A 24631-nucleotide genomic window follows, 5' to 3' on the forward strand; every position below is an offset into this window, starting at 1 on the left:
GACATGTAGTATGAAATATACATGCAGAATTACATTGCACTGTAATGTGCCACATAGGTTATGTGCACTTTTACAAGAATGGCTGTTTTCAGCACATATTTTGTGTGTACTCTTACTAACTGCATACATGACTGATGGCACCATATTACACTGACCAATGTGCCACTAATTAGATACTGTTTTACTGCCTGCATGAGCAGGAGGCCAGTTGTCTGCTAACAGTCATTGGATGTAGTTGACTTATAGTTTGGGCAGTAAGTGAAAATATACTTCTGCTGTGTTGGTTACACATGCAAGTACAAAATTTCAATGTGATAAAGAAAATATGTTCTTATGTTATCACAAACACCAGGAATATTACAACTTCACCCGTAACAGGGCTAAATATACATGTATCTTCTCAAAATTCTGACTTGCCATGTAAAAAAATACACTACTGCCTATATTTGCTAAAAATAGAAATGCTAGAAATGCTAAAAATAGAGGGTCGTGGCGTTCAATTAAAGGTTTTACAGTAATGTAATCATTGAGTATTTTCGTAGATTGTCGGCGATTTACCGATAACGCAGTCTCGATGAGGGCTTCACACTGTATCGCCGTGTGACGGCGTTTTCTTTTCGGTGTTCATCGTCAGAAATGCGACCCGTGAATATCGACCATGAAACGCTCACATGCCGAGGAAGTTTGCAGCTGCCAAACTTTCTCGATATTTCGCCTTGTATAAAAACGAGAATAAAACAGAAAATGTCCCTGTCACGTGACCAGGTTCTGACCCACTCCAGTTATACTCGTCCGTGTGCGCCAACCCTAATCAGAGCGATGAGAGCAATAAAAAAAGAAAAAATATCTCCGAGATCCGCACAACGGATGCGAATTGTAACCGAATTTTGCATTTGCCGAAGTCAACAATCGAATGCAACTATTATTTCCGAGTGTGATGGTGAGTCAGAAATAGTCAAACGTGAGTCGTTCTAGTCACCATCTAACACATATTGTAGGAAGCTAGACGTTACCATGGACTTCAGTATGTTTAAAAGTGGTCCAAATTACACAAAACTTAAAACCAATTTACGCATTGTCGTGAATCGTCTTAAATTATTAGAGAAAAAGAGAACTGAACTTGCTCAGAAATCCCGAACCGAAATTGCTGATTATCTTCGATCAGGAAAAGTTGATCGTGCCAAGGTACGCGTTGAACACATCATACGTGAGGATTACGCTGTGGAAGCTATGGAGCGGATTGAAATGTATGCTGATATGCTTCTAGCTAGATTTGGCCTCATTGAGTCAATCAAGTAAGTAGATCATTGTACTTTTTACGTAATTGGCACTTGATGAGCTAGAACGAAGAATTATCATTGCTACTGCAAGTGAAAAAGTGCTTTTTAAATCTAAATATTGCATGAATATTTGTTGGGAAAGGGATGAATGGTAGCCTATCTGTTTTCTTGACTGCATGCGTTTTTCCTGTTAGCTATAACAACGCCTACAACCTTTTATAATTTATAGGCCTATTTAACTTCTATCTGGTAGGTCCGTAACATATCATGTACTATATATAGGGATTGAGTACATATAGCCTTGTGGTTTTAGAGAGCTGGACCCAGGGCTAGAGGAGTCGATTGCAAGTATTCTTTGGGCAACACCGCGTCTTAGAGCTGAGGTAGGTGATTCAAGGGCTACCTCAAGTTAATCTGTGCAGTATCACTTTCACTTGCAAAAAACCTTTCATTGCAACATAAACATTGTTGCGGTAATCATGAAGTCAGATTACTCATAAAACTACTTGACATAGGCCTACACTGAGTGACCGGTAGACCTGTCATGGAGTTTAAAAATGTTAACATGTATGACAAAAAGGTAAATATATTACTCACCCACTGTAAAATGCTTGAAGTATTTTCTATTTTATATCAATTTTTTTTATTTCATTAATTTGTAAATGGAATTAAAATTTTCCCTATCAGCCTTGCAGCTACATCATTCATGTTTATCTTATACATTTCAGTAATTAATACATGAAATTTAGAGGTAAAGTTTATAGTTTCTGTGCCTTTTAATCACAGAGAAACTTGTGATAAAACCTATCATTAGGAAATCAGCTTTCTCAGCTCATACGCGTGTCTATGGAGTGCAATCAAACTTCCCGACATTGAATAGATCAACTTGTAATGAGCTGATTAAAGTAGGTTAGCTTAAAACACTAGAATAATTTATACCTTCAACTTATTGTTTTGGTTCAGGACTACTAAAAATAGAATTATCACTAGAAATCTCTGAAAACAACTTGCACTTCTTCAATTTTTGTGCAGGTTCCTGAAATTAGTGTTGTCAGTCAGGAGTTGTCTGCCAAATACGGCAAGGAGTTTACTCAGGCCTGCCTTCAAAATGCGTTAGAGGAGGTGAAGGTCAATGAGAAGCTTGTCCATACGATGTCCATAGCAGTGCCGCCTGCCAGTTTAGTCGGTCAGTTTGTCATAGCAATGTCAGTCTTTTGTAGCTAGGTTGTGTTCTATGTGAGATTTGGGCCTTTTATTTGTGGGAGTCTCTTTCTCCATTTATGGTATACAAAACTACTCGCCAGGGGAATGGTTCAATGCTGTCTATGAGAAGTAATTATGTAAAAAATTTGCATCACTTGAATGCTGTTTTCGTTTTAATGAAAAATAATTTTCTGCAGGAGATGTTTAGGTGTGCATTTAATATTTAAATTTATAGTAGTTGATTGCAAAAATCAAGAAAAGAGATGGTTAAGATATTATGAGCAATAATTGCTCTCAGGAAATCTACTTGTTGTGAGACTTGTATTTCTCGATAGACTCGATAATTCAGAAGGGAGAGATAATAGACGCGAGCCTCATATATATTCAAAATCTGATATTTCTTTGACGATCTAAGTGCAGTAGGCCTAATTTACACTGTTGTTTCACATCAGCATTATAGGCACTACCATCAAGCCATTACTTTCTTCCTCCATGTTTTTGGTACAATTTCCATGGTCTTTAAATTGAAACATCCACCAAATCAAATATTCATCTCCCCAAATTTCCGGTAAAGCAAATGTTAGGCGAACCCCATCCTTTAGCTAAATTTGCATTAGGTCAAATGTCTTTTGGCTAAAAGTCAAGTCATGAAATTACCTATTAGAAAGTTAAAGATTAAAGTTATAATCTTTTTTCGTTTTGCTAAGAGGGTTTATGCATAAATAACAGTACTCTTTCTTTACCTTCTCATGATCATGCAGTTTATAACTCGTTGAATACTGGCACTGAATTTGAGAAGAGTTTAGGCTGGAGGCAGGACACCAATACTGGTTCTGTCTTTACTCCTTTCCACCATTCGATATCACCTAGGTCCCTGCGTATGCTCTATGCATAGACCTATTAACTATACTAAAGTATAGTTAATAGGTCTATGGTTCTATGTCATAGAAATCAAGGTAAAACCTTAACATGAGAAGACAACTCCCTAATTGTTTGCGTTAGTACTGTTCTGCATGTATAAAACAACTGAATTATTCGTAACATTATTTGTCCGTAGTTTTTGTTAGTTTGTCTGCATACAGCTATTTGAAGATCGGCGTGTGTCTATGGTATATTGTGTTTGGCATTGTTTGCAGAGAAGTACCTCGTTGTCATAGCAGCCACATACAATGTATCGTATACACCAGATTCAACTTTACTGAGTGCCGAAGATCTTGACGGGCTCACCAGCTCTAGGCAACAACATATGGATATGTCCTTGTCTGCGGTAGGCTCATTTCCTTTTGAGGTTGGGTACTAGACCACCCTTCCTACATGTATTATTCTATCTAGTTCTTTATGCGAGTTTATACTGGTAGGACTACTTTTAACATTTACTGATTGTCAAAGGTAATCGGTAAACTATAGATTAAAATGATCAATAAGTCGATGTCTTGGTGACAAGCTTTTTAAACTGAACCCACTACCTCGGCGTTTGAAATTTTCTAAGCACTTTAATATTAGCCAATAAATGCGATCACTTGCAATGATTGAAATCATTTACTGTAATTTTAAGTGCGGCAAGTACATGAATTTTATAAATATAGAATTTTTGCGTTATTATGAAATGTAAATATTTCAGTCAATCTTTTGCCATGATGTAATATTTTAATTATTTTGCACATAAAACTTCTCCAAAGCTAAAAAACATTTTTTTTGTTGTTAAAAAATTCATCAAAAACTAGGCAAAGCAAAAGCCTGGGTTTTCATCAACCCTTATCTGCTTATGCAGTGAAACTTTTACTCACGAAATTAATTCATTACAGAACCCATTTCTTAATTAAAGCTGTGTTGTATGTTGCACCCACGGGAAGCAAATAGGCCAAAATATGAAACAAATCAATCAGCCTTAATGCAAAACACAGTTTGGCCTTTTGTATTTAAAAAGATCTTCTGTTAGCCAGAGCAAAATTCCTTCCGAAGACGTTTCGTTACTGGAAAATTTTGTTATGTAAAGTATTTCGTAAGTGAAGGTTTTACAGTATTCATAATAATCGAATAAAAGTTATGTTATAAAACTATCTGATTGTACTTTAAGACCTACACAATGATTTAAATAAATCTTTCTTGCTTTTATATCTTTCCTGGCAAGCGATGGGAGACTGAGATCATAATTATTGTACATGTATCACAATCGCATCACTATAACTCCATAGAGCAGCCATATTTCATTGACACAAAGCTTTGGCTGCTGAAGTTCTCCAAAACATTTACCTTCACATAATTTTATCATAAACATTTTTAGTGATTGAGCCTCTAATGAAAGTTTTTTGCAGCCACCGGCAGCACCTGTGCCCTCTGAACTATACTCCACGGTTGATGTCAAACCTAACACGCCTCCTACTGTTAAAACACCTGCTGGTCAGTGTCAACTTATGTAATTATTTATCAGTATATTGTCAATGTTAGTGTGTCATTGGTTGACATATTTTTAAGTACGATGGAAGCTTAGTCATATTTTAGTTTGAAGTTTTAGCCTTCATTCATAACCCTTTAATGATATTGCACTCTGAGAATGTGATCATTTCACATTCCTAGTTTGTCACAACTAAAATTGAGAATATTTTATTGTGTCTAGTCGGCAATATTTGAACATTTTGGTTAGGTTTGGGAATACAAGTATGAATGAAAATGGAATTTCGGATGAACAGATATTTGTTCAGTAGAATTAATATGCTCTTACTGAATCAAATTTGGCAGCCTTTATATAAACACTCATGATTGAGGGCAAAATAGAAGAAGGTAGGGAGGAGAGAGAGGAAGGAAGGGAGGGGAGAGAGGGAGGGGAAGAGAAAGAGGGAGGTGGAGAGAGACAGGGAGGGGAGAGGAAAGAGAGAGAGAGGAAGAGGGAAAAGAGAGAAATGTAGAGGAAAGTAGGGAGGAGAGAGAGGAAGGGAGGAGAGAGAGAGTGAGGTGAAGAGAAAGAGGGAGGTGGAGAGAGAAAGTGAAGGAAAGGGGGAGAGAGAGAAGGGGAGAGAGAGAGAGAGGAAGAGAGAGGGAGGTGAAGAGTAAGATGGAGTTGGAGAGACTGGGAGGAGAGAGGAGAGCCAAGAGAAAGAGAGATAGGGAGAGACAGGGGGAGAGAAAGGGGGAGGGGCGAGAGGGAAGAGAGAGAGGGAGGGGGAGAAAGGGAAGAGGGAAGAATTCAGCTGATGGCAATTGAGTTAACTGAGGAAAAGCATTTTTAACGTAAACATCATTGTTGTTTCCAACAATAATCAACCATAATTATGAATTATTTTTGGTGGGAACAAACTAAAATTTGTATATCTTCATATATATATTGATATATATAAAGATATAAATGTTTATATAAATATATATATTTATTTTTTTAGTAAAAAACAAAATTTTTCTTGATTTTAACTCAACTTGAATGCTTTGTTTTTCATTTTTCACTTATTTTTTTCTGCTTTCAACTATCCTTTTGCTAGTTTTACTAAGTATATTATGAAAACATAACATACACCAGGTTTATTTCACGGTGTGCGGCATAGATATTGTGGCAGCATCTTCAAAACAACAGCTCTTGTTCCTAATTTAGATTTGTACGACAAATGAGAATTTAGCTTGAATCACAACTTTAAACACAAAACATGCGCATTTTGGGCTGGTCATAAGTCTAGGAAAACCAGGGTAATATGCTCTGGGGCTATTCCAGAGCATTTTATTCCAGATCTCGTCCATGTTTGTTTGTTTGTTTGTTTTATTTCATCAAAAAATGTGAAAACAGAAAAGAAAAGAAATAATGATGAGGCCCAAACTGCGCAGTAGCATGTTGGTGAGAGCCCTCACCAACATGGATGAGATCTGGTGAGATCTCTGATGACTCTGGTGAGATCATGCTGTCCATGATCTCCTTATAATGCTGGGGGCATATTCATGTCTTGGTTGTTGGAGTTGTCTTACCTGGTTTCTTGATGATGCACTTGTATTTTCATGAAATGACAACTATGTGTACTGCTTGGTAAGCGCTGCTAAATTCTACATATAGGGTAGGTTTTTTAGAGACAAACTTACACACAATTTTAGTAGACTATCAGAAAGTATCACATTTTTTAATCATTTGTGATTGTTTTTGATGTTTGAAGTGATCTGATTTCCAGGATATTTTAAGATTGAGATCAGCAAAAAATTATTGCCATCAAAATGCTAAAAAAAGTTTGTAAAATGACATCACTAGTTGTTATTGTTGCGATAGTAAGTTGCAGCTCGCAACTTACTATCGCAACTTACTACTTACTCGCCTCTATTTTATTCCTCTATTTACAACTATAGATGTCGTAATAGCACTTTCACTTGATCTGAGTGTTCTAACCCCAATCAAGTTTTTTTTATTTTAACTTTGAAGTATTCTGGTAATCAGGTCGCCTCAAACACCAAAAACAATCGCAAATAATAAAAAATAACAATAATTTCTGATGAAACCAATTACAATTTTGTATAACTTCATCTTTAACATTTGAAATATAGTCGATTGTATGTTATTGCATTGATTGCAGTAATTTGTGTTAAAATGTCACGCATTATGTTATCTCAAAATTGAATGTCAATGAGAATTTAAATTTTTTTTATTATATAATTTATTAAATAATTATAATTATTTATTAATAATTTATATTTTATTATTATTATTTTTTTAAACGTTATAGTCAAATTACTGAATCTAATTTTTCATATTCATGATATATTGTAAAATTCCTGTTCAGTAGTATCAGTTTTACATGCATCTATTTTATTTGTCAGCAAAAAGGTTTGCACATTCATTGGGAGGTTGTGAGATGGTGAATGATTAGCCCAATTGGTTAGTGGTGCCAATCTAAAAGATAAGTGTCATAGGTTCAAGCCCCATACAAAGAGATCTATTTTTTCTGATTGACACAATTATTTTGAGGCAGGCATACAAAGGTGGCTGATTAACTCAGCTAGTTAGAATGTCGGTTCAATGAGCTTAATGAAATGGGCTAAGCTCCATACTGGCCAAATATTTCATCGTCTCATTAATTGCATGTACAAAATTTTGTGATTCCGTAAAAGTTGGCACATTTAAAACAACTGCTATCCATCGTTTTTTTTACGTCATCAAGCCATTTGTACATGCGCTCGTTCACGAAAAGCCGCCATATTTGTAGAAAACAATCGTTTTTCTTTTATTTAATAGTACATTTTGATGTTGTTTCGATACTATAATAAAAAATTGTAAACAAAAGCATCGTTTTCAAAAGTTCATTGCAAAAGCTTCGTGTTTTAACAATAAAATTGTCTATAAAGATGGCCGACAACAATAAAATGACGTCACGAAAAAACGAAGGATTGTAACACAAAAAACGCTTTTACATCCAGACTGCAATTTATCGTTTATGGTAGTTTACCATTGATTTAAAAACTGCCTTTTATTAACAAGGAATTTGTGAGTTTTTTTTAATTGAATATCAAATAAAGCTGATTACAGATAGAAGCAATTACAATGAAAATTATAATCTGTATTTGGACGGAGGTCACTCATTTCAAACAATAAAACTTTTACTATAATAAGAATTGTGTCTATCAATCTGTCTGAAGCTACAGTTGATTGTTGAGAAAAATTTTTTGCGTTGTACAGGATTCGAACCTGTGACGTTCGGTTCACAGACCCGTCACTATTACACCTGGAATAATTATCATATTAGAATATTTGTGCACATTCTTACTTTCGGCGCTTTATTTGCACACCTGACCATCTCTTGCTGTGCTTCCAGAGCAAGTTATTTTTCATTCCTCAGTTAAAAAAGCTTATGACTGGAGAAATCCAGCAAGACTAGTTGTAGTGAAGACAAGCACTTCGGATAATCCATTTCATGGATTAAATCCATGGAATGGATGGATGGAATCTATTGAATGGCTAATCCATTCTATGGATTATCCATTCCATGGATTATCATTCACTCTGTTTATTTAATTATAAACAGAGTGAATGACAGCTGTAGGTATCATTCAGTTTCTAGCATATTATTTATGAAGGAGTGAGTAGGATAATATTATTGTGGGAAAAGTTATTATATTATTATATATATTATATTATTATATATATTATACTATTGTGAGAGTTTTATGATTGGCTATTGACTATCCTGTTTGCATTCGACATGTGCTTACCTAAAAGCAACATTCGTAACTTTGATAAAGTTTGACGCTCAAATAAAAATGGCAGACAATTAAAGGGGACGCTCTCTTTTTCAACCCTTCTCCTATAGTGGAGCTAAAATAATGATATTATTGATTATCATTTTAATGATTGTCATTATATTCATCAAAATGATAATGATTATATTGATATATAGTATATATTATATATATTAATATATTTATATATAAATATATATATATGTTTTTTTATATATCATTTTCTAATATAATATATTATTTATGTTTTTATATTAACTTTGTATTAACTATATATTTTTAATTTCATATTAATTTAACAATTACAATCAAGCTTGTTTATTATTACCAAGTACAATATACCTTTTACTTGAAATTGCTGCATATTTTCAAATTATTTGTATCATTTCATCTGAGTTTTTTTGGCAGCTCCTTCAGTGAATGGTGGAGGGCTAAACCTTCCAGATGTGCCACCAAACAGACCAGCAAGTTCCCCGAAGCCTGAGAACAAAGAAATGAACTTTGATGACCTTGAGGCAAGGTTCAATCGCCTGAAGAAGAAATGAGTCAGTCGGACGATTTCTATCCCTCCATACAGTTTACATGATTTTCTATTCTTCTATAGAATTGTTTAGACTCACATTATTTACTTTTGGTTGCTTTTTGCATCTAGTCTGGATATAAGTTTGCTCTATGAACCTGACAGTCTTGTATTGCGCATTCAAAATTTCACTGGTTGTACCTTGTAATAAACAGTAGCTAACACATCTTCTGTTAACTTTTGAATTGAAAGTTGAAGGTTATATTTTTGAATGGTAGCTCGTTGAATGTGTAGCGGTTTTTACATTTGCCGACCAATAGTAAATCAGGTTACTATGTTCGCTTGCTTCATAGTGCTGGTATCCTCTTTTCTGAGTTTAAAGGTCATGCTGCTATGCTAAACTCAATGTTTTCATGCTGTTTTGAGCTAAGAAATAAGTGTTTACTTCCAACTACAATAAATAGTTTATTTTATTAAGTGGCTGGTCTGCTACTGTTTTTAAAACATTTATTGTCATTACTAATATCCTTTGAAGTTGTTCTCTCGTTGGGTACAATGCATGACTGCCATATGTCCCTTTCGGCTTTAGAGCGATGTCGGGAATTGATCACGGCGAACTTTCGGTGTCACCAATGCCTCTTGAGAAAAATTCAGATGCAGTGGCGAATTGTTTTGCTAGACGGATAAAACAGAAAAATTCCCGACACGAGAATGAGCGTAAACCATCTCATCTGGGTTCCGTTTCAGCGAATTGTAAAACATGAAACAACAGAGATGTCACTGCTCTTTTTTATGGCCTCCATATGGCTGTTGTGTTTCGTCTGGTGTATCATATTAATTTTGAAGTTATTTAATTTGGAATACGGCTACTTCGTATCAAAGGTAAATAAAATGAGGTGGTTTTTCGCAACATACTGAATAAATGGGATTCGTTATTAAAATAACATTCGCATCAAGCTCTGCTCTGATAATTTATACGCAACCGCGGTGTTACATTCCTAATGCATTTGTAATTCTATAGTTATTTACACAATACTTTGCAAGTGGCGTTCGATAATCTTATAGCTAAATAATACTAGTTCAAGAGACGTAATGTTCTCAATAAAGTCGGTCTGGTCGAAGCTAAACACCATTTCTTTATTTTCGTTTAACGTATTGTAGTGAATTTTTGCGCTTGCCTCTCGCTAATATAGCGACTTACGGCACTTGCAATCACGAATAAGTGGGTTCTGGTTACAAGTTGTCTTATACTGAATGAGTATTAGCTCTCATGCACAACTATAATTGTTGCAAGCAAGAAAACCGAAATAATGTGTATGGCTCTTTATTACGCAAGCTAAAGCTGCACAGAAATGAGTTAATGTTCAAATAATCCACGAATGTCCATATATAGTTTTGTCGCTTGTAGACAGTATCTGGTGCTTTGTGCTCTTTGTTCTTCTGTCTCACTAACGTATCTTCCTTCATGACTTATTCTTACCCATCCTGTTATACACTGGCTTACATATCCTCATGTACAGTGTTATGTGGTAGTCCATTGGCTTTTTATCAAAGCTGGCTTGCATATTACTATGCTAATCCCAGGACAGCTTGATGCATAAAGCTATTAGAAATAGTTGAGTTGAGCAAATCCATCACAGTATTCTAATGAGAATCTAGCTATGGGCCTACCCTGCTTACAATATGTGCAAATATTGCTGTATGGCTCAAATATGGTTGTACATTTTTACATGAAATACTTTCCTATTTGATGTTGTATATATATATTGTATATATATTGTGTGACAATTTCGGCTAAGCTCTTATCCCTAGTGCTCTATTAAACTGTAAGTCTAATAGAGCATCAGAGACACAAAGTGGAGGTGCTAATTTAGGAAAAGGTATGATCAGTCATTATTCAGCTCAAAGAAGTTTAAACTGTTTGACCTGAAATTTTCCCCTTTCTGTCAGCTGTCTTTGCTAGGCTCCTATGCGTGTTGGTGTCCAGCACACAACTACCAAATTGGGTTAAAATTTAAATACAGGTTTAAGCATCATTCTCATAGCAGTATTACAACAGTGCAAATTTAGTCTGTCGTAGTATTTTTTTTGTAAATTGAAATCATTGCACCATTGCAAAATATATTCTTCTAAATATACACTCTACTTTGTTTAATTCGTTTCACTTCTCAGATCTTTAACAACAAATTTTTTTAGGTAATTTATATACAGACATACCTAAATATACAAGCTTAATGCATTCTGGGGTTGCACTTGTATGTCAATAAGCTCGTATCTCAATGCAATATTTCTTCTATAAAATAATCAAATACAAATTAATGCATTTCCATACTATGAAAAAAACTACTTGAAAAACGAATATTACAATGAAAAAAAAAGCTTTTAATTGTTGTAATTCAGTACCAGTGCTCACAAAGTAACAAATACCTATTTATTGGTTGTGATCTGCAATAAAGTGGAACATTACTATGTACAGTACTGTATGGAGTGATTACCTTAAAGTCAGACCTAATAGCTAATGGCAGTTTGAGAGCGGCTACGCATTTGGTACACTAGACTTTTGTGATGCTACGTACCATAGCATGAACTTTGAATTCAACTTGAATGAATTTAGCTTACTAAACCAACACTTAGAAAGGTCAGTTCTAATCCTTTAATCTTTGTCATAATCTTTTATTATCTGTTTCCGACATGACGCTTTCTGACTTGCTTTCACTATAACCTTTGGCTGATCTTTTCGAAACTTTTTTGCACAGATTCAATTAGAATGACCAAGCATTGTTGTTATTGAAAACAGCCCTCGCATATTTTGTCATTTAATGGCCTTGGAGAACCGGCTCGTATGCGCGTATCTCAAAGAGTTTTTGTATCTCAAGACAGAACTTTGCTCAAGATTTGGCTTGTATTTCGATTTTCCCAAATGTTGAGGCACTCATATGTTGAGGCACTCATATGTTGAGGCACTCATATGTTGGGGCATTCATATGTTGGGCCACTCATATGTTGAGGCACTCATATGTTGAGGCGCTCATATGTTGGGGCATTCATATGTTGAGGCACTCATATGTTGAGGCACTCATATGTTGGGGCACTCATATGTTGAGGCACTCGTATGTCGGGGCACTCGTATGTCGACGCACTCATATTTTGAGGCACTCATATGTTGAGGCAATAATATGTTGAGGCACTCATATGTTGGGGCACTCATATGTTGAGGCATGACTATATAGAATTAATTCAGAAGCGTTTTATAAACCTAAATAAAAGTCAAAAAGTGGAAGCCAGAATTATATATGTAAGAAAGTAAACTATGAAGTTAACAATCAAAAAAAAAATTTTTGTTCGTACTTCATTTTTACCGCAAAACAGACAAACAATGACATAGGCCTGGTGATTCACGGAATGGATTGTCCATTCGAAAGTATAGAGATAGGATCTCTTCTAATTTAGACTATGTGACCTCTGAATCGATACAGCCTATTTAAATTATTTTGCTTTATATTTGATATTCTCTTCTTAATTCGTTAGTCGTAATAATCGGCCTCTGTCTCAAATCGGGGCTCTGTTTTTCATCACTGTCACTTGTTTCTCTCGACAAGTTTTCGACAGATTAAAAAATATGGTCAAATAATTGCTTCAAAGATTTTTGTTCGTTCTTCACTTTGATTTTTTCTGTTAAATTTTATGAAAAGTGGCACCTTCTTGTTTTCACTTCTACTACATACTGCTCTAGTTTTACTAGAATCTATCATCTAAAACTATAAACAGGAAGATATTAAGTATTGTATAAGATGTATTATAAACCATAGACTCAACCGATGCAAAGGAAAACTGCATAAACATGTGCCTATTTACATAGCTGCAATGGAAATAATATGTTAGCAATAACATTGGATGTAGAATTAAATACTTTCTTAAATGTTGTTTGTTTTGTTGAAAGATTCATATTTTTCGTTTTTTCGTGACACCATTTTATCGTTGTCAGCCATCTTTATAGACAATTTTATCGTTAAAAACACGAAACTTTTGCAATAAATTTTTGAAAACGATTTTTATTATAGTATCAAAACAACACCGAAAAGAACTGTTAAATAAAAGAAAAATGATCGTTTTCTACAAATATGGCAGCTTTTTTGTGAATGAGCGCATGCGCAAGCGATTTGATGACATCAAAAAAACGATGGATTGTATCACCTTATACTATATTACATTATAATATATCACATTTCATTTGGCCCCATTATAAGATTTTTTTTATAACCGAACAATCCTGGCTGATGCCTTTTGGTTGTACAAGAGAGTCTAGATGGTCTTAATACATAGTACTCTTTTTCAAAATAACACACAAACCTCTCTTGATTACTTTCGCTTGGTTTATAAAAACTTACAAAAATACAAAAGATCATCTAAATTAAAAAATATCTTCTTGTACAGACAGGAAGGTTCCAAATTTAGCCTTTATGATATAATTGTAAAATCTAGCAGCTTGTTTTAATGAGTCATTATATTACCAACTATATAATAAACAGAACAGTTTTTTCTTGATTTAAAAGCAAGATTTTATAGGAGGGGCCTAATGTATAGTAGGGGGATATTATTTTACGAGTTGACCGTGCAACAAGTCAGTACACTTACTACACTGCATGGCTTTCTGATTACCCAGAAGTCTCATATACCATAAATTCTTACGCATAAATTGAAAATTTGACACCAAATTTCAAGCTCAGAATCCATCTTGGACTTATACGGCAGTCAGGTTTTTCATGACACGAATCGTTGTAAAATTCAACAAAAAAATCATCACAACTCAAAATTACATGATATAACATAAGGATTTATTTATAAAATAGTAAAATACTAGTAATCTTACTCAATATAAGATGAATCAAACGCAAAGTCCCATTCTTCACCAATCAAATTGTCATCGCTAGAATTTTTTTCTGGAATAACCCGTTCATATTGAATTAAATGCTTTTCTTGGAGTAAATGCCAACAAGCTCGCAATTCAGTAATCCATGGACACATCCACTATTGTCTATTCATCTTTTTTCTTGTTTATGAATCACGATTCCTGACAGAAATCTGTCTTGATGCATGGCTTTTTTGTAAAAACGTACAGATTATCAAAGATGGAAGTTTCATTCATTTGGTGAGGCAGGCCAATATGATGGTGAAGTATTATTTTTTATGTCTTGTGGTCTTTACTAGAACTGTCATTCTTCGATATTTTTCTAATTGTTGTATTTCTGATGGCACAAAAAACATTGGCTATCTTTGCTGATGTCGTTATTAAAAGCCATTTTTCAGCTATGCATTGCCCACCTCTGATGCCGACTGAACTTTTAGCGATCAAAGGATTTGAGCCAGAGAAGGGGTCGACTTATACGGCAGGTGCATGTCAAAACCAGGATTTTTAAACCAAACTTTAGACCTCGACTCAAAAAATTACAGATTACAGACGCCAAGATTACAGAGCCGTTGTTTGTGTAACAATTTCCTTAAAAACACACAAACACACTCTTATACTAACATATACACCACACACGCACATACCATACACACAAACCACACACACATACACATACACAGCCTCTGTTTGTACTAAAGGCACGTTCACACTATATCGCCATATCCCGGCGTTGATGCCACAATACTTTGATAATCGTCGATGATAACAATGTTCACACTATCACAACCCCATTCGTGTTTGCATCAGCAAATATTCCGTGACGTAGTGTTCTCATTTTTCTTTTTAAAATTTTGCGACGAAACTTCTCTGTTTTCGCACACTTGAATCAAGTACTAGTCTCGCAGCAACTATTTTAAATGGAAGTTAATAGATCACGCTATCGACGATTGCGAATTACTATTGTCGAAATAGTTCACATTAGAAAGGTAGTCGTCGATACTCGGTGAAATATCAAGAAAGTTTGACAGCTGCAAACTTTTCCGACCTATTTGCGTTGCTTCATCGATGCCATGGGTTTACGGTTCATATAATTGACGACGAGCCCCGAAAAGAAAACGCCATCATACGGCGATATAGCGTGAACTAGTCTTAAGCCAGGCAGACATACTTGATTTTTGAGCGATTTCACACACACTAAAATAATGTGCTGTCACAAAACCAAAGACTGGGATAAAAAGAGCATTGTGACAGTGAGAATAGCTTTTTTTAAAGTTCAAGCTATTGTTGCTCGATCAAAGTTCAGAATAATTATGCTCTGTTAGTTTTTACAAATGGCACACAACTTGTTTTTTATGTCTGGCCTAAACATGTTAAATAAATTACAATTTAGGAAGATGTCAAGCTGGATTTTTCTTAGCAAAAGCTAATAAAAAAAACGCATCAGAAAAATTTATCAGCAAAGTTCAACTGGGCATTTTGCAGACAACTTCCAGAACTAAGCAGCTTTTCTTAGCTCTGTGAAGAAAAGCTCATTTCAAATCTTGCAGGTGAATAAATTGTTTTAAATATTTCGACCCTAAGCGGTTTTTGTTATTCTTTGAGATAAACTGGTATCACTTTAAAGCGCATAAATTACATAATTTTTTATTATATATTTCAATACATCAGAGTCTTGGCTTTCGAATGAGCCTATATTCAATACACAAAGAATAATAGAACTATGAAAAACAGGGTGTCAAAAGTATGTCCTGCAAAAAAACACTTGGTTCAGGTTCTCAAAATGTGATGTCACAATTATTATTTAGCCTTAGGTAGTCGATCCCTTTTGCTGCCATTGAGGCTGCACTTTTCTGTGACAATCGGTGCTGTTAAACCCAGAGAGCGCTAATAATAAACTAGGATTCTAGATAATCAACAATGCCCGGAATCGTGCTAACGCCGGACCAATACAAACACATGTTCTGGGTTAATTAATTATGCTTCAGTAAATGTACTGTCGTTGATAAAGGTAATGAAATCACATCGATTAAATTGTGACCTGCGGTTGCGTGGCCCTAGGACTACATGTCAATCGCACTTTCGCGAAATCATGCAATGCTTGAAACTAATTAGTCTCAGTCGCGACCCTCAACGTCACAATAAAATGAGAGGGCTAGTGCATAATATCATCGGAAAAACATAGTATGGTGCTTGGAATCTGAGTTATTTATCATAGAAATAATCTGTACATGGAGAGTTAATGACACTGATTCCTGTGCCATCTTCATTGGTTCTCTGAAGTTGTCCTATCTTTGCCTAACACTGGCATCATTATCGTAGTTGATAAATATAAGCGGTAAGCAATAAAATAGGCGGTAAAAGCACACAACACCGCCTAAGAAAACTGTGACATCACAATTTCTTAGCCTATGCCAGTAAACATTTCTGCGGTAGAGCTCTGGAGAAATCCTATAAACACCAACCAATGTCTGTCTCACCATGGCAAACAATAGCTCATTCAAAAGCCAAGACTGATGTATTGAAATATACAATAAAAAATTATGTAATTTATGTGCTTTAAACGACGATTTGGTAATTCTATAAATGGAAATAATTCCAAGACTACCCATTTCTTTGTTTAAATATATTTCATTGTTATAGCATCAATCTGTGTCTTCATGCCTCAGCTTCTCAATTGAGATTGGTTCTCCTTATCTGGGTTGAAATGCTTTGCTGAATGCTGACTTGTAAAGGCATGATAAAAGATTGTTTTTGCTAGTCAGCGGATCTATCATAACCCATTTGGAGTAATAGGTTGAGTCCTTGTTTAACACCAGCTAGGCAATCTTTAGCCCAGTTCAAACGATCTAGTGTCGAATATCTTCTGCTTAATAGCGGGAAAACTAGATCGACTTTTCATTCTCTCTGTTATTCCTGCAACGTCGCAGGCATCTTTAAAACATGTTTCCACTAATGTTATGAACTCTAAGTCGTGATGTTACAAGTCGTTGAGTCTTTCAATTTGTATATGCGTTATTCTGCAAATCTTATCCATTTTCTTTTATGCGCATTTTAATTTATCTGCTATTTTGACTTTTCATGTTTTCAAGTTTCCTTTTCAGTTTTTATCATTTTTTGGCTTTCTATAGAGCTACATTAGTACATGTGGTTTTTACAGGTAAAGGAGACAACAACTGAAATTAGCTCAAAGCATGTAATCAACGAGGCTTATCTTGCCCAGGTATATTAGTATGGTTTACTTATTAGATTTTCTAGTGTTCTTAACATGAATCGGCCATTTGGTGCGTTATGAGCATAACTGAATTAGAATGTTCTTTTTGAATGATATCCGTTTGTCAGCTTTGGGTCTGTTCAGTTTAATTGTACATGTATAATTTGGTATGGAAGCAGCCTTAAAAACTGTTTACAGTTCTGCCATGGGTGTTAGTTATTGGTCCCTAAATTATTTGGGTCAGGTGGCCTGTTGTTGGTCCCTTAACAATTTAGTATGGGTGATAAGTTTTGTGTCGCTGCCTGATTTAGTGTAGCGGGTCTGCTGTTGCTTCTTAATTATAGGACAACAAAACTGTTGTCAGTCTGCTAATGACTTGGTGTACCTGGTCTGGTGGCAGTGTCCTAATGATGTGATGTGAGTGGTCTGTTCTCAGTTCACTAATGACTCGGCATGTCTGATCTGTTGTCAATCCCCTAATGATTTGGGGAGGCTGGTCTGTTGCCAGTCTCCTAATGATATGATGTGGGTGGTATGTTGTCAGTCCCTTAATGATTTGGGGTGGCTGATCTGTTGCCAGTTCCCCAATAATGTGGTTTGGCTGGTCTGTTGCCTGTGTCCTAATGATGTGAGGTGAGAGGTCTGTTGTTAGTCTCTTAATGATGTGCTGTTGGGGTCTGATGTCAGTTCCGTAATGACTTGGGGTGGCTGGTCTGTTATCAGTCCCCTAATAATGAGGTGTCAGTGGCTGTTGTCAGTTCCCTAATGATGCGGTGTGGGTGGTCCGTTGTCAGTCCCCTAATGATGAAGCTAGTCCTTAAGAGAAGACCACCGTAGAAATGAATTTGAATTAATTTAAGATATGTGTTTAGAATCTCACTTTTATATCTAGTGGTTAGTAGAAACAATATTTTAGCCATACATATAGACAAAATAGGATACAACTACTGGAATGTAAAGGTGATGGCACATGTTTAGTTACATGAAATATTTCTTCTAGCTATCCTGCATATAACTACATAACAGTGTCAAATGATTTTTGTGTGTCTACGACCCTCTCTATTGCTTGTAACCACAAGTCTACGCGAATGATTCCAAAAATCATGAGAAATTGAATCCAAATTTGCATTTAGTTGCATAGATTTCATCACTGTCTTGTCATATCTATTGTACTAATAACTTTTGTCAGCTCTAAATGTACTTTTCTGTTGACAAGAAGTTATATAAATGCTGTGTTTGCCTCTGTCATATTTGCATTCATGAAGTGTTGTATTTTGCAAAAGCATTTCTATTTCGGAATAACTGTTAGAGCTGCAATGTTGACAGCTCTTGCCAGTCAGCAGCGCAAGGTCATGGACCCTTGAAGGGGTGATTAACGGGCACAGGGTGTGGCATCTTACGACAGCTGTTAATGTCCATCTTTATGCTGTCTCACTCAAAGTAAAGTCATCAGCCAAGGTATGTATAAATTAATTACTCTATCACATGGTAATTTTTAATCATCACTAAACATAGTTAACATTGGATCTTGATTTAACATGGTGCAAAGGAAACTGCTGGTTCCCTTTATTGTCCCCGAGGCAGTCAAACAACAACACCGAGTGTTAAGTGCCAATAGAATATATATTTACTAAATAAAAACTGTACTTTTCAGGCTATTAGCCGCTACTTTGTTCTGACGTTTTAAGCCATGCGGCTTATATAAGGGTGCGGCTATTCTGTGGTTTTTTCTATCACTGCTAGGGCGCATCACCCAGAATCTCCAGTTAGCGTGCCTCTAGCGGTGAAAGAAAAAGCGGAACAATGCCTAACGATACTGTTCCGTTAGGCACTGAGTTAAAAAGTGTCGATTAATACGGAACAGTGCCTGACGGCACTGTGCCTAATTGCACTGTTTCGTTTTAACGAGTAAAGTTGCTGCTGTGTTAAAAATCACTGTCCTGTGTTCTGCAACCTATACAAATGTGCGGTCTATGTATTGTTTTATTATCGTTTTTTTGAAAATAAAGTAGATGTGGCTTATATAAGGGTGTAGTTAATAGTCCGAAAGGTATGGTATATATAATGATACCGGCGGCCGGGCTTTCCTCTGTATCTCGGAGGCTCGATCCTACAACCGTTGTGGCCAGGTCTATTGCCACGGCTCTAATCACTGTGCTCTGTTATTACAACAGTGCAAATTGCATGGTCGCCTATGGCTTTGCAAGATCATGCTCCCATATACGCATGATATATGGGAGCAACTGGCTATCTCGAACTCTGTATATAAAAACAAAATTGGTACGATTAAATTTAATTAGTTGAAGGCTGTCATGATGACTGGTCTTTTTTAATTATAAGTTTTTGTTCACTAATATTTAAATGTACATTTTATTGTGTATATCCTATGTTGGGTCTACTTTTGCGCCAAAACTTGAAGTCCACTATACTCTGTTATGAGACTTGGCGACGACAAGACTTGGTGATGACAAGACTTGGTGATGACAAGACTTGGTGACGACAAGACTTGGTGACAACGAGACCTAGTGACGACGAGACTCAGTGACGACGAGACCGGGTTATGACGAGACTTGGTGATGATGAGACTTGGTGACGAAAAGACTTGGTGACGACAAGACTTGGTGATGAAAAGACTTGGTGACCACGAGACTGGGTGATGACGAGACTTGGTGACGATGAGACTTGGTGATGAAAAAACTTGGTGACGATCGGACTTAGTGACAACGAGATTGGGTGATGACGAGACGGGGTGACGACGAAACTCGGTGACGACAAAACTTGGTGTCGACGAGACGCGGTGATGACGATAATCGGTGATGACAAGACTCGGTGACTACGAGACGCGGTGAAGACGAGACTGGGTGATGACCAGACTTGGTGACGACGAGAATGGGTGATGACGAGAATGGGTGACGACGAGAATGGGTGACGACGAGACTGGGTGACGACGAGACTTGGTGACGAAAAGACTTGGTGACGACGAGACATAGTGACGACGAGACTGGGTGACGACGAGACTTGGTAAGGATGAGACTTGTTGACAATAACACTGGGTGACGATCAGAATTGGTGACGACAAGGCTGGGTGATGACGAGACTGGGTGACTACGAGACTGGGTGACTACGAGACTTGATGACAACGAGACTGGGTGATGATGAAACTTGGTGACGATAAGAATTGGTGACGATCAGAGCTGGTGATGACGAGACTGGGTGACGACAAGACTCGGTGAAGACAAGACTCGGTGAGAACGAGACTTGGTGACGACGATACTTGGTGACGATGAAACTTGGTGACGATAAGACATGGTGACAATCAGAACTGGTGACGACGAGACGCGGTGACGGCGAGACGCGGGGACGACGAGACTGGGTGACGACGAGACTGGGTGACGACGAGACTGGGTGACTACGAGACTTGGTGACGATGAGACTGGGTGATGATGAAACTTGGTGATGGATGAGACTTAGTGACGATGAGACTGGGTGATGACGACATTTGGCAACAATGAGAGTTTTTATTACAAATGTTTTTACCATCTACAAGAATATCAATTTATCAGATGCACTTTAAACAGTTTTTGTACTTTGTTGACTAGGAGGCCTTGAAAATTTAAAAACTAGGTTGGTAAAATTCAATAATTGTTTACAAATTTATTTTGTAGTGTGTAAATAGCTTAACAATCATTTCAGTGTAACAATTGTGAAGTAACTCCTACCACAAGTTTCCATTTGACCTTGTCAAGGTTTACATTGATCAAGCTATGTGCAAATGCCTTAAAAGTGTGTGTCTATGAGCCTGAAAAGTTTGCATGGCTCTTAGAGACATGAGCTAATGTTACCCGATGTTTACACTCACACGAGTTTCTTGTTTGATAGCCGTACAGTGTGTAACCAAGTCCAATGCTGTTTTTGTGTTGGCATTATAATCCAGTCCAATATCCTTACCAGTATTAGGAATTCTGTTCTAATTTATGTCATAACTGCATGGGTAATAAAAGACAGTTTAAAAAAACTGACAGGTAATGTAGTTGCCAGTGGCTAATTTGAGTATGCTAGTATACATATCCTTTGTTTTTTTGTGACGTCATACTATCGTTGTCGGCCATCTTTATGGACAACTTTTATCGTTAAAAACACAAAGCTTCTGCAATCAATTATTGCAAACAATGCTTTTGTTAGCAAATTTTTATTTTAGTATCAAAACAACACCAAAAAATACTATTAATCAAGAGAATGACGATCGTTTTCTACAAAAATGGCGGCCTTTTCGTGGTCGAGCGCATGTGCAAACGGTGATGACGTCAAAAAAAATGATGGATTTACTAAACTTACTAATAAGAGTTATGAGAGCAAGCTTTAGTGACGTTGCACAGAATCGCTGTGTATTTTAACTCAGATAATGATTATCTGCCCAATGGATCCGTTGTATCTCATGTAGCCTAATGGCTTAGCTCGATGCATTGGGAACGGGTGGCTCCGAGATCAAATCCTTTGCGATACAGTTATTCATTGCTCGGTTTTGATCACTACAACTGAACACACGGTTTCATAAAAAGGCAAACACTGAGACTTATATATATAGATATATATGCCATGACTTGGTGATGCTATATAAATGTATGTACATAATATTACGTAAATCATGGGGTTCTTATGGAACTTTCCTCCATCACAATAAAAAAAAACATCCTAATTTTAGGTTGAAAGTAAAATTTATCTTATTTTGAATACCGCTTTTGTGTTATGACACAATTTAGAATAATTTGTAAATTTATCTCAGCTATGGCTGAAATAGGCAACTCTGAAACACATTGCCTAAAGCTTATCGTTGTTTTGGCATTGGGTAATACTGAAAGAGAATGTTTTCATTGCATACCACAAAATCAACCTAATCAGAGTTAATGATTCGTGGCTAATTATCCTTTGAGACATTAGAAGTTTCTGTCAAATTTGTGAAAGACTTACCTTGGTTTCTTTCCTGAGGAGCGAGTTTGTTACAAGTAATAATTTTGGTGAAAATTGGCACATTCACAATATTTCCATTGATCAGCTTTGTTGTAATGTTATGCTGTTTGACTTTTTAAAGGTTAATGGTCATTCTAATAGATTTCTGTTTCAAGGTTAACTGACAGAATTTTTGAATTCCATTTATTTAAGGTTACGTTACAATAATACAGTAAGTCGACTTACGAGTGCGTTTGGTGCCGGCCAGTCGTAAGACGAACCGGACGTAAGTCGACTCTGTCGATTCGGATCTAACTTAAATGAGTTCAGCTTATTAAACACATACTTGAAGGAAGTTTTAGTATGTATTTTAGTTAACTTCATACTTTGAACTAAAATTTTATCATTTCATTTCCGAATCTGTTTTTACCACAACGGATAATGCTGAACTCGCCATGGCGAGCAATGTATATCTCCTAATAACGTATATAACCGGTACACAACTCGTCAAATTTTAATTCCGAGAGAAACTATTGTTGATATCGTGTGGCAGAAAAAACTCGTTCAAACGAAAGAGCTTAACAAAAATAACGGAGAACGGCTTTTGCTACGTCTCGCACTGAGCTGCTTGACCTTCCCACGGACATGGTCGTAAGTTCGGGTGGACGTATGTCGCATAGGTCGTATGTTGACGACTTACTGTATTTCACTTTTCAGCAATGACTTCGAGGTTCGAAGAGTAACAAACCAGTTTTGGAGACGAAAACACTTAAGTTGCAAACTCTACGGTGTGCCATAAGAACGGACGGACCAGACATGATGTAAGACGTCAATGCTAACGAATGGTCTATTTCATGAGCTCTTATCAAAAGCGCTTCTGTTGCGGTCAATCTAACAGATTTCTCCATCTGGTCGTCACACCACACATTTTGGTTACCCATCATGGCAGATAACTATATGTAGGGCTTGAGTAGATCCCAAAAATACAAAAAAGTTTATGACATACACGTCTGCGTTTAAGGTTGAGCGCTGGTTGTGGAATTACAACAATTGGCTTTTGTGTACATTTTGTGGAGTGTGCTAACAAGAAATTTTTCCTTCACACAAATTGGAAATGTAAGAAGTTGTCCGTAAACGTTGTTCATCTGTTTGTACCCTGTTAACGCATGTTCTGCTTTTATGAATTAAGGATTTTGATTCGGCGGTTTTTGAACCATCTAATTAAAAAAACAAATGAGTTTAATATAGTCATATAGTGTCGTAGCTGTTTGCAGTCAATATTTCGCAAAGATTGCCAATCTTGTCTATTCTCCTGGCATGATAATGTTAATAAAACCTGATATTTTGTGGAAATTACACAAAAATAATATTCGAACACCAATCTGTAATGCTCTCTGTGTTTTTACTATCTATATGTTTATGCAATAAAAATTTGTATTGTCAGTCGCCCTGTACTGAGTGATACAGGTTGGTATTGATATGTGATTCATCTTATTTGGATATTTATTAACTCTTTCACTGCCAACCATGTACAAATTCGGCTATCGGCCTAGTGCCAGCCATATTACCGAAAATTACCGATAATGCTTCATGATATGTAGGCTATACAGTGATTTTTTAAGTTCAATTTCTGTCTAGAACATTTTTGTTACATATTTTTATTTTGACAACAGTTTAACCAACAATGCTATGCAAAAATTCAATGGATCTATACTTTGTGCGATGATAAAGCTATGTGAAGTGATCAATCCGAAGCTAAACCGATCCTCCACGATGTTCTTTACTCTTACAAAACTATTACTTTCACCACTCAGAGATAGTGCTGCTACTTTAATTATCTGTATAATCACGAAAATCTGAATCTGAATTGGCTATAATTTCATCAACATAACTAATTACCTGGTTTCTGACTCGCGCTGTAGTTAATGAACTCACACAAAAAATGTTCGTTTTTAGATTAGAAATACTCAAACAAAAGCTTAAAATTGCTTTGTTGTTTTAGGCTGATTTTATAGAGAAATCTTTGGACAACCCTGTCAATTTCATAAAAGTCTTAAAGATCGTGGGTCGATCTTAAAAGCTTCGAAAAGGGTCTTAACTATTCAGAATTTGACATTTTTTATGATCGCAACTCAGACATGTACACGCACGTTGAATCGTTGGACGGAATGGCCAAGCTGAAACTGTAAAGTAGCGAGCATCTATATTCGATACGGGGTTTTCGGTAACACCCGAAGTGTTTGTCATAAACTAGTGCTACGATAAGTTTTATATTGAGCTTTGTATTGGCCTTATAATTCACGTGAGAACATACGTGACAAGACGATAACCAAATTTTGTGGCTACGTCAGAGAAATAAA

General features: G+C 36.2%; 2 protein-coding genes across 3 annotated transcripts in view; both read left to right on the forward strand.

The window, feature by feature from the left end:
- The first annotated feature begins 940 nt into the window (after positions 1–940).
- LOC137398589 (IST1 homolog) lies at positions 941–9685 on the forward strand. The gene is made up of 6 exons (XM_068084750.1): positions 941–1295; positions 1594–1663; positions 2313–2466; positions 3620–3750; positions 4799–4883; positions 9093–9685. The coding sequence occupies exons 1-6, from the start codon at positions 1015–1017 to the stop codon at positions 9227–9229; spliced, it is 858 nt and encodes a 285-aa protein (XP_067940851.1). The 5' UTR covers positions 941–1014; the 3' UTR covers positions 9230–9685.
- A 265-nt stretch (positions 9686–9950) lies between these two features.
- Positions 9951–24631, forward strand: part of LOC137398633 (stAR-related lipid transfer protein 9-like) — a 51321-nt gene continuing 36640 nt past the window's right edge. For both annotated transcript variants that reach the window (XM_068084810.1, XM_068084812.1), the window contains exons 1-3: positions 9951–10086; positions 17271–17333; positions 18651–18782. In XM_068084810.1, the coding sequence (XP_067940911.1) occupies positions 9979–10086; positions 17271–17333; positions 18651–18782 (303 nt within the window). In that variant the 5' untranslated portion in view covers positions 9951–9978. The remainder of the gene's footprint in view (positions 10087–17270; positions 17334–18650; positions 18783–24631) is intronic.

This window comes from Watersipora subatra, chromosome 6 (assembly GCF_963576615.1).
Source record: "Watersipora subatra chromosome 6, tzWatSuba1.1, whole genome shotgun sequence".
NCBI classification, from domain to species: domain Eukaryota; kingdom Metazoa; phylum Bryozoa; class Gymnolaemata; order Cheilostomatida; family Watersiporidae; genus Watersipora; species Watersipora subatra.

Bases quoted from the DNA above. Each gene is read 5' to 3' on its own strand.
- LOC137398589 (XM_068084750.1), top strand. From the start codon at position 1,015: ATGGACTTCAGTATGTTTAAAAGTGGTCCAAATTACACAAAACTTAAA. The intron at 1,664-2,312 runs GTAGGTGATTCA...ATTTTTGTGCAG, and splicing joins CACCGCGTCTTAGAGCTGAG to GTTCCTGAAATTAGTGTTGT. The intron at 4,884-9,092 runs GTCAGTGTCAAC...TTTTTTTGGCAG, and splicing joins TACTGTTAAAACACCTGCTG to CTCCTTCAGTGAATGGTGGA.